The sequence below is a fragment of the Oncorhynchus masou genome, unplaced genomic scaffold, assembly GCF_036934945.1.
Source record: "Oncorhynchus masou masou isolate Uvic2021 unplaced genomic scaffold, UVic_Omas_1.1 unplaced_scaffold_2106, whole genome shotgun sequence".
NCBI classification, from domain to species: domain Eukaryota; kingdom Metazoa; phylum Chordata; class Actinopteri; order Salmoniformes; family Salmonidae; genus Oncorhynchus; species Oncorhynchus masou.
The window spans coordinates 24,985-36,194 of NW_027008585.1; the positions used below are offsets into that span (position 1 = coordinate 24,985).

The 11,210-nt window shown below is 43.2% G+C and overlaps 1 protein-coding gene across 1 annotated transcript in view; it reads right to left on the reverse strand.

The window, feature by feature from the left end:
• The window catches only part of LOC135532912 (N6-adenosine-methyltransferase non-catalytic subunit-like), a gene marked incomplete at its 3' end in the record, with an annotated part of 34,443 nt that extends 23,747 nt beyond the window's left edge, over nucleotides 1-10,696 (reverse strand). Inside the window, exons 1-4 of the mRNA XM_064960343.1 lie at nucleotides 10,484-10,696; nucleotides 7,316-7,404; nucleotides 6,990-7,077; nucleotides 495-572 (exon numbers count right to left, since the gene is read on the reverse strand). Coding sequence (XP_064816415.1) covers nucleotides 495-572; nucleotides 6,990-7,077; nucleotides 7,316-7,404; nucleotides 10,484-10,549 — 321 coding nt within the window. The remainder of the gene's footprint in view (nucleotides 1-494; nucleotides 573-6,989; nucleotides 7,078-7,315; nucleotides 7,405-10,483) is intronic.
• Nucleotides 10,697-11,210: the final 514 nt, after the last annotated feature.

An 11,210-nucleotide genomic window follows, 5' to 3' on the forward strand; every position in this document is an offset into this window, starting at 1 on the left:
GGTTCAAACTCTGGGTACCCTGAAACAGACAGACAGACAGTTAACCTATAACAACAGTGTTGACAGTAGTCATTATGGGGGTTCAGACTCTGGGTACCCTGATACAGACAGACAGTTAACCTATAACAACAGTGTTGACAGTAGTCATTATGGGGGTTCAGACTCTGGGTACCCTGATACAGACAGACAGACAGTTAACCTATAACAACAGTGTTGACAGTGGTCATTATGGAGATTCAGACTCTGGGTACCCTGATACAGACAGACAGTTAACCTATAACAACAGTGTTGACAGTAGTCATTATGGGGGTTCAGACTCTGGGTACCCTGATACAGACAGACAGACAGACAGTTAACCTATAACAACAGTGTTGACAGTAGTCATTATGGGGGTTCAGACTCTGGGTACCCTGAAACAGACAGACAGTTAACCTATAACAACAGTGTTGACAGTAGTTATGTCAACACTGACATGACTACTGTGTGTGTGTCACCTTGAGGAAGGTTGTAGAGTCCTTGTAGACCTCTTCATAAGGGTTGCTCTCATCTGGTGGTAGCATCTCCAACTCTTCCTACACACACACACACACACACACACACGCACACACACACACTATGAAACAGATAGACGTTCCTCTCAGTGATCCAGTCTATCAGAGATGTTCCTCTCAGTGATCCAGTCTATCAGAGACGTTCCTCTCAGTGATCCAGTCTATTATAGATACGTTCCTCTCAGTGATCCAGTCTATCAAAGAGATGTTCCTCTCAGTGATCCAGTCTATCACAGAGACGTTCCTCTCAGTGATCCAGTCTATTATAGATACGATCCTCTCAGTGATCCAGTCTATTATAGATACGATCCTCTCAGTGATCCAGTCTATTATAGATACGATCCTCTCAGTGATCCAGACTATCAGAGACGTTCCTCTCAGTGATCCAGTCTATCAAAGAGATGTTCCTCTCAGTGACCCAGTCTATTATAGAAACGTTCCTCTCAGTGATCCAGTCTATCAGAAACGTTCCTCTCAGTGATCCAGTCTATTATAGATACGTTCCTCTCAGTGATCCAGTCTATCACAGAGACGTTCCTCTCAGTGATCCAGTCTATCACAGAGACGTTCCTCTCAGTGATCCAGTCTATCACAGAGATGTTCCTCTCTGTGATCCAGTCTATCAGAAACGTTCCTCTCAGTGATCCAGTCTATTATAGATACGTTCCTCTCAGTGATCCAGTCTATCACAGAAACGTTCCTCTCAGTGATCCAGTCTATTATAGATACGTTCCTCTCAGTGATCCAGTCTATCACAGAGACGTTCCTCTCAGTGATCCAGTCTATCACAGAGATGTTCCTCTCAGTGATCCAGTCTATCACAGAGATGTTCCTCTCTGTGATCCAGTCTATCAGAAACGTTCCTCTCAGTGATCCAGTCTATTATAGATATGTTCCTCTCAGTGATCCAGTCTATCACAGAGACGTTCCTCTCAGTGATCCAGTCTATTATAGATACGTTCCTCTCAGTGATCCAGTCTATCACAGAAACGTTCCTCTCAGTGATCCAGTCTATTATAGATACGTTCCTCTCAGTGATCCAGTCTATCACAGAGACGTTCCTCTCAGTGATCCAGTCTATCACAGAGATGTTCCTCTCAGTGATCCAGTCTATCACAGAGATGTTCCTCTCTGTGATCCAGTCTATCAGAAACGTTCCTCTCAGTGATCCAGTCTATTATAGATATGTTCCTCTCAGTGATCCAGTCTATCACAGAGACGTTCCTCTCAGTGATCCAGTCTATCACAGAGATGTTCCTCTCTGTGATCCAGTCTATCAGAAACGTTCCTCTCAGTGATCCAGTCTATTATAGATACGTTCCTCTCAGTGATCCAGTCTATCACAGAGACGTTCCTCTCAGTGATCCAGTCTATCACAGAGATGTTCCTCTCAGTGATCCAGTCTATCACAGAGATGTTCCTCTCTGTGATCCAGTCTATCAGAAACGTTCCTCTCAGTGATCCAGTCTATCACAGAGATGTTCCTCTCAGTGATCCAGTCTATCACAGAGATGTTCCTCTCAGTGAGCCAGTCTATCACAGAGATGTTCCTCTCTGTGATCCAGTCTATCAGAAACGTTCCTCTCAGTGATCCAGTCTATTATAGATACGTTCCTCTCAGTGATCCAGTCTATCACAGAGACGTTCCTCTCAGTGATCCAGTCTATCACAGAGATGTTCCTCTCAGTGATCCAGTCTATCACAGAGATGTTCCTCTCTGTGATCCAGTCTATCAGAAACGTTCCTCTCAGTGATCCAGTCTATCACAGAGATGTTCCTCTCAGTGATCCAGTCTATCACAGAGATGTTCCTCTCAGTGAGCCAGTCTATCACAGAGATGTTCCTCTCTGTGATCCAGTCTATCAGAAACGTTCCTCTCAGTGATCCAGTCTATTATAGATATGTTCCTCTCAGTGATCCAGTCTATCACAGAGATGTTCCTCTCAGTGATCCAGTCTATTATAGATATGTTCCTCTCAGTAAGCCAGTCTATCACAGAGACGTTCCTCTCAGTGATCCAGTCTATCAAAGAGATGTTCCTCTCAGTGACCCAATCTATTATAGATACGTTCCTCTCAGTGACCCAGTCTATTATAGATACGTTCCTCTCAGTGATCCAGTCTATCAGAGACGTTCCTCTCAGTGATCCAGTCTATCACAGAGACGTTCCTCTCAGTGATCCAGTCTATCAAAGAGATGTTCCTCTCAGTGACCCAATCTATTATAGATACGTTCCTCTCAGTGACCCAGTCTATCACAGAGACGTTCCTCTCAGTGATCCAGTCTATTATAGAGACGTTCCTCTCAGTGACCCAGTCTATTATAGATACGTTCCTCTCAGTGATCCAGTCTATCAGAAACGTTCCTCTCAGTGATCCAGTCTATCACAGAGACGTTCCTCTCAGTGATCCAGTCTATCACAGAGATGTTCCTCTCAGTGATCCAGTCTATCACAGAGATGTTCCTCTCAGTGAGCCAGTCTATCACAGAGACGTTCCTCTCAGTGATCCAGTCTATCAAAGAGATGTTCCTCTAAGTGATCCAGTCTATCACAGAGACGTTCCTCTCAGTGATCCAGTCTATCACAGAGATGTTCCTCTCTGTGATCCAGTCTATCACAGAGACGTTCCTCTCAGTGATCCAGTCTATTATAGATATGTTCCTCTCAGTGATCCAGTCTATCACAGAGACGTTCCTCTCAGTGATCCAGTCTATCACAGAGATGTTCCTCTCTGTGATCCAGTCTATCAGAAACGTTCCTCTCAGTGATCCAGTCTATTATAGATATGTTCCTCTCAGTGATCCAGTCTATCACAGATACGTTCCTCTCAGTGATCCAGTCTATCACAGAGACGTTCCTCTCAGTGATCCAGTCTATCACAGAGATGTTCCTCTCAGTGATCCAGTCTATCACAGAGATGTTCCTCTCAGTGAGCCAGTCTATCACAGAGATGTTCCTCTCAGTGATCCAGTCTATCACAGAGATGTTCCTCTCAGTGAGCCAGTCTATCACAGAGACGTTCCTCTCAGTGATCCAGTCTATCAAAGAGATGTTCCTCTAAGTGATCCAGTCTATCACAGAGACGTTCCTCTCAGTGATCCAGTCTATCACAGAGATGTTCCTCTCAGTGATCCAGTCTATCACAGAGATGTTCCTCTCAGTGATCCAGTCTATCACAGAGATGTTCCTCTCAGTGAGCCAGTCTATCACAGAGACGTTCCTCTCAGTGATCCAGTCTATCAAAGAGATGTTCCTCTAAGTGATCCAGTCTATCACAGAGACGTTCCTCTCAGTGATCCAGTCTATCACAGAGATGTTCCTCTCTGTGATCCAGTCTATCAGAAACGTTCCTCTCAGTGATCCAGTCTATTATAGATATGTTCCTCTCAGTGATCCAGTCTATCAAAGAGATGTTCCTCTCAGTGACCCAATCTATTATAGATACGTTCCTCTCAGTGATCCAGTCTATCAGAGACGTTCCTCTCAGTGACCCAGTCTATTATAGATACGTTCCTCTCAGTGATCCAGTCTATCAGAGACGTTCCTCTCAGTGATCCAGTCTATCACAGAGACGTTCCTCTCAGTGATCCAGTCTATCAAAGAGATGTTCCTCTCAGTGACCCAATCTATTATAGATACGTTCCTCTCAGTGACCCAGTCTATCACAGAGACGTTCCTCTCAGTGATTCAGTCTATTATAGAGACGTTCCTCTCAGTGACCCAGTCTATTATAGATACGTTCCTCTCAGTGATCCAGTCTATCAGAAATGTTCCTCTCAGTGATCCAGTCTATCACAGAGATGTTCCTCTAAGTGATCGAGTCTATCAGAGACGTTCCTCTCAGTGATCCAGTCTATTATAGATACGTTCCTCTCAGTGATCCAGTCTATCACAGAGACGTTCCTCTCAGTGATCCAGTCTATCACAGAGATGTTCCTCTCTGTGATCCAGTCTATCAGAAACGTTCCTCTCAGTGATCCAGTCTATCACAGAGACGTTCCTCTCAGTGATCCAGTCTATTATAGATATGTTCCTCTCAGTGATCCAGTCTATCACAGAGACGTTCCTCTCAGTGATCCAGTCTATCACAGAGATGTTCCTCTCAGTGAGCCAGTCTATCACAGAGATGTTCCTCTCTGTGATCCAGTCTATCAGAAACGTTCCTCTCAGTGATCCAGTCTATTATAGATATGTTCCTCTCAGTGAGCCAGTCTATCACAGAGATGTTCCTCTCTGTGATCCAGTCTATCAGAAACGTTCCTCTCAGTGATCCAGTCTATTATAGATACGTTCCTCTCAGTGATCCAGTCTATCACAGAGACGTTCCTCTCAGTGATCCAGTCTATCACAGAGATGTTCCTCTCAGTGATCCAGTCTATCACAGAGATGTTCCTCTCTGTGATCCAGTCTATCAGAAACGTTCCTCTCAGTGATCCAGTCTATTATAGATATGTTCCTCTCAGTGATCCAGTCTATCACAGAGACGTTCCTCTCAGTGATCCAGTCTATCACAGAGATGTTCCTCTCTGTGATCCAGTCTATCAGAAACGTTCCTCTCAGTGATCCAGTCTATTATAGATACGTTCCTCTCAGTGATCCAGTCTATCACAGAGACGTTCCTCTCAGTGATCCAGTCTATCACAGAGATGTTCCTCTCAGTGATCCAGTCTATCACAGAGATGTTCCTCTCTGTGATCCAGTCTATCAGAAACGTTCCTCTCAGTGATCCAGTCTATCACAGAGATGTTCCTCTAAGTGATCCAGTCTATCACAGAGACGTTCCTCTCAGTGATCCAGTCTATCACAGAGATGTTCCTCTCTGTGATCCAGTCTATCAGAAACGTTCCTCTCAGTGATCCAGTCTATTATAGATATGTTCCTCTCAGTGATCCAGTCTATCACAGAGACGTTCCTCTCAGTGATCCAGTCTATCACAGAGATGTTCCTCTCTGTGATCCAGTCTATCAGAAACGTTCCTCTCAGTGATCCAGTCTATTATAGATATGTTCCTCTCAGTGAGCCAGTCTATCACAGAGACGTTCCTCTCAGTGATCCAGTCTATCAAAGAGATGTTCCTCTCAGTGACCCAATCTATTATAGATACGTTCCTCTCAGTGACCCAGTCTATTATAGATACGTTCCTCTCAGTGATCCAGTCTATCAGAGACGTTCCTCTCAGTGATCCAGTCTATCACAGAGACGTTCCTCTCAGTGATCCAGTCTATCAAAGAGATGTTCCTCTCAGTGACCCAATCTATTATAGATACGTTCCTCTCAGTGACCCAGTCTATCACAGAGACGTTCCTCTCAGTGATCCAGTCTATTATAGAGACGTTCCTCTCAGTGACCCAGTCTATTATAGATACGTTCCTCTCAGTGATCCAGTCTATCACAGAGATGTTCCTCTAAGTGATCGAGTCTATCAGAGACGTTCCTCTCAGTGATCCAGTCTATTATAGATACGTTCCTCTCAGTGATCCAGTCTATCACAGAGACGTTCCTCTCAGTGATCCAGTCTATTATAGATACGTTCCTCTCAGTGATCCAGTCTATTATAGATACGTTCCTCTCAGTGATCCAGTCTATTATAGATACGTTCCTCTCAGTGATCCAGTCTATCACAGAGGTGTTCCTCTCAGTGATCGAGTCTATCAGAGACGTTCCTCTCAGTGATCCAGTCTATTATAGATACGATCCTCTCAGTGATCCAGTCTATTATAGATACGTTCCTCTCAGTGATCGAGTCTATCAGAGACGTTCCTCTCAGTGATCCAGTCTATTATAGATACGATCCTCTCAGTGATCCAGTCTATTATAGATACGTTCCTCTCAGTGATCCAGTCTATTATAGATACGTTCCTCTCAGTGATCCAGTCTATTATAGATACGATCCTCTCAGTGATCCAGTCTATTATAGATACGTTCCTCTCAGTGATCCAGTCTATTATAGATACGTTCCTCTCAGTGACCCAGTCTATTATAGATACGTTCCTCTCAGTGATCCAGTCTATCAGAGACGTTCCTCTCAGTGATCCAGTCTATTATAGATACGTTCCTCTCAGTTATCCAGTCTATCAGATACGTTCCTCTCAGTGACCCAGTCTATTATAGATACGATCCTCTCAGTGATCCAGTCTATTATAGATACGTTCCTCTCAGTGATCCAGTCTATCACAGAGGTGTTCCTCTCAGTGATCCAGTCTATCAGAGACGTTCCTCTCAGTGATCCAGTCTATTATAGATACGTTCCTCTCAGTGATCCAATCTATCAGATACATTCATCTCAGTGACCCAGTCTATTATAGATACATTCCTCTCAGTGACCCAGTCTATTATAGATACGTTCCTCTCAGTGATCCAATCTATCAGATACGTTCCTCTCAGTGATCCAGTCTATCACAGAGACGTTCCTCTCAGTGATGTGTGTGTGTTCCTACCTTCTGCTCCTCAACGTCCTCCTCTGTGTCCTCTCCCTCCACCTGAGGCTTCCTCTTGGAGCTCGGCCCAGCAGCATCGAACGATGCCCTACACATACACAATTTGTGGAATAGTTAAACCAAGTGATTGGGCTGGAACAAAAATGTGTGCACTCCTGTGGTCCCCAAGGAATTGAGAAACACTCAATGATTGCTGGAAGTGTGTGTGTATACCTGTAACAGCAGTCTGTGTGTGTGTGTGTGTGTATACCTGTAACAGCAGTCTGTGTGTGTGTGTGTATACCTGTAACAGCAGTCTGTGTGTGTGTGTGTGTGTGTGTGTGTACCTGTATGTCTCTCTGGTCTCCTCAATCTCCTTCAGTTCGTCTTTGCTGTTCAGAACGGCGCCTATACTGTCCGCACTCTCTGCTCCCAACTAGGGGAGGAACGGACCAGTTAGCTAGCTATTAATGTTAGCTAGGACAGGAACGGACAAGTTAGCTAGCTATTAATGTTAGCTAGGACAGGAACGGACATGTTCGCTATCTATTAATGTTAGCTAGGACAGGAACGGACATGTTCGCTATCTATTAATGTTAGCTAGGACAGGAACGGACAAGTTAGCTAGCTATTAATGTTAGCTAGCTAGTAATCTTAGCTAAAAGCGATCACTCTGCTCAAATAAAAGCAGCTTAATGTATACAGCAGACATGGAATGCAACGCAATGTGCTTCACAGGATTATTTACAAATGAAAAACAATAAAAACAAAAACAGACAGTACACAAAAACATGAGGATAAAAATAATAATAATAAAAACTGAATGACTACAAAGCAGCCCGAGGAAAAGCAGAGGGTTTTAAGATCTCTTTTAAATATGTCAGTTTCTAAAGATGTTAGCTAGGACAAGTTATGGACAAGTTAACTAGTAATGTTAGCTAAAAGCTATCACTCTTTACTCCCAACTAGGAGAGGACCAGACAAGTTAGTTAACTAGTAATGATAGCTAGGACAGGAACGAACAAGTTAGTTAACTAGTAATGTTAGCTAAAAGCTATCACAATTTGCCCCCAACTAGGAGAGGATCAGACAAGTTAGTTCAATACAAAGATTAGCTACAAGTTGAACCAGTATCTGTGCGGTATGTAAAAAATAATAATAATTTTTAACTCAAGACTAATAATTCCATTCACCAGCTCTGCAAGCGTTATGTCAAAATACATTAGTTGATTCACCAAATATAGAGATTCGCTATGACCTTTATTTACTCCAGTTATAGCCGGTATCTACCTCCAAAACAGGGCTAAATAAAGGAGCTGGAGTAAACTCCCAACATGCATGGCTGTAATGAGGTTAACATGAGGTGCCAACTAGAATGTATTGAGCTGTAGTAAACTTCCAACCTGCACTGAGATGCAGTGTCTTAGACCACTGCGCCAATCGGGAGCGATCTAAAAAATAATCTTCTTTGGCACCTCATGGAAACAGTGTAATCTGGGCTACCGAATGGAGCAGTGGTCTAAGACACTGCATCTCAGTGCAAGAGGCGTCACTGCAGTATCTGGTTTGAATCCAGGCTGCATCACATCTGACCGTGATTGGTAGTCTCGTAGGGCGGCGCGCAATTGGCCGTATTGTAAATAAGAATTTGTTCTTCACTGATGTATACTTTTAAAAAAGCATATACGCAATAACTTCAATGATTTTTACTGAGTTAGTTCATATACGGAAATCAATAAATTGAAATAAATTCCTTAGGCCCTAATCTATGGATTTCACATGACTGGGCAGGCCTGGGAGGGCATAGGCCCACCCACTGGGGAGCCAGGTCCAGCCAATCAGAATGAGTTTTTCCCACAAAAGGGCTTTATTACAGACAGAAATACTCCTCAGTTTCATCAGCTGTCCAGGTGGCTGGTCTCAGACAATCCCACAGGTGAAGAAGCCGGATCTAGAGGTCCTGGGCTGGCATGGTTACACGAGGTCTGCAGTTGTGATGCCGGGTTGGACATACTGCCAAATTCTTTAAAACGACGTTGGAGGCGGGTTATTGTAGAGAAATTAACATTCAATTCTCTGGCTACAGCTCTGGTGGACATTCCTGCAGTCAGAATACCAATTGCACGTTCCCTCAACTTGAGACATCTGTGGCATTGTGTTGTGACAAAACTGTGCATTTTAGTGGCTTTTTTATTGTCCCCAGCACAAGGTGCACCTGTGTAATGACCATGCTGTTTAATCAGGTTCTTGATATGCCACACCTGTCAGGTGGATGGATTCAGGTGGATGAATTCTCAGGAATGTTAACAAATTAGAGCAGTTGAGAGAAATAAGCTTTCTGTGCTTATAGAACATTTCAGGTCATGAAACTTTACATGTTGCATACATACATATACATATACATATATATATATAAAATACATATATAAATATATATATATATAAAATACATATATAAATATATATATATACATCATATATATAAAATATAATATGTATTCACCGGCATAACGGGAGTAAATGAAAACAGTTGCTCAGCGACACTCCATACTTGGTGAATCAACAAACGCATTTTGACATGAACGGTTGCAGAGCTGGCTAATAATGGGATTTTTAATCTTTCTGGGCGTTAGAGACGCCTCTAATGCACAGAGATAATGGTTCATCTAGAAGCGATCAGTCTCTTAGCTACGATCATACGTTAGAGACGCCTCTAATGCACAGAGATAATGGTTCATCTAGAAGCGATCAGTCTCTTAGCTACGATCATACGCACAAAATGCTCTCACGTCATAACAGTAACTAATGTCTAGGACGAACAATAGCTAGCTAAAGTAACTATTATGAGTTGATAAAGAGATACTTGGTCAACTATCATGCGTTGGTTAACTAATATACGTTTAGCTTTTTCCACTCAACTCAATCAAGGTCAATTGGCATCACTCCACTGCCACAAAATAAGCCAAAATAGCTAAATAACAACAATATGTACAGTAAATACGATTGTTAACTAACAACAAGTTAATAGCTAACCAGAGGCTCACTTTAGACGATGTGCTAGGTAAATGACATGTTAAGTCATGCTAATAGCTAACGTTACCTGTTGACCTAATCCTATTCAGTTAAACCAAACACCGTAGCATAACGTTACATGTTTACATTAGCTACAAATGTTAGTCAACTCACAAGGTATGGTAGTTATGTAGCTAGATACATAGATGTCTCTTCCCTCGGGCTAAAGGCTTTAGTGGGCCAGCCTCCCCTTATCTCACCTCATTCTACTCACATTGTATATAGACTTGTTTTTCTACTGTATTATTGACTGTATGTTTGTTTGTGTGGTTGTATGTGTCGAACTGCTTTGCTTTATCTTGGTCAGGGTTTCAGATGTACATGAGAACTTGTTCTCAACTGGCCTACCTGGTTAAATAAAGGTGAAATAAATAAATAAAATCAAAACAAGAAGACAACGCATGTTAGCTCCCTAGCTATTATAACTAACTACAGCTAGCTACCTGTTGAGCTAGAAGCTGGCGTCGCAGCTTCTGCTTTTCCCGTATCTCCTGTAGGCGACTATTCATTTCTTTATCGGTGATTAGTTTAATAAAGTATTTCGTTAGTTACACCAAAAAATAGTTTAAAACTTGTTTTTTTGTTGATGCGGTTTCGGAGGTCGGAAAGCTTTTTTACTCCAAAACAATGAACGTTAGTCGAGTTGTGATGACGTCCATCCGGTTCGACTGCTGCGCATGTGATTTGCGTCACAGTTCGTCGCGTTCCTGTCTTTCTGCTGGTGGAATGGAGTAGATGCGACCAAACGGTGGTGATGTTGTATCGCGTTATTCCACCGTGAATAAACTCTGAACCATGATCATCAGAAAGGCCGTTTGTCACCAATTCTCTCTCTACTTCCGCCCAAAGTGTGCTGGAAGAGGGGCGTTAACTTCCTCTAGCTAGCCCATGCCTCGACCAACCTATAGCTTTCAGATGTTGCTGTAGAGAGCAGTGAAGGTGTAGACTTCAGGAGGAAAGAGAGATTATTGTGTTCCAGTAGCAGGGTCGTTCCAGTAGCAGGGTCGTTCCAGTAGCAGGGTCGTTCCAGTAGCAGGGTCGTTCCAGTAGCAGGGTCGTTCCAGTAGCAGGGTCGTTCCAGTAGCAGGGTCGTTCCAGTAGCAGTGTCGTTCCAGTAGCAGGGTCGTTCCAGTAGCAGGGTCGTTCCAGTAGCAGGGTCGTTCCAGTAGC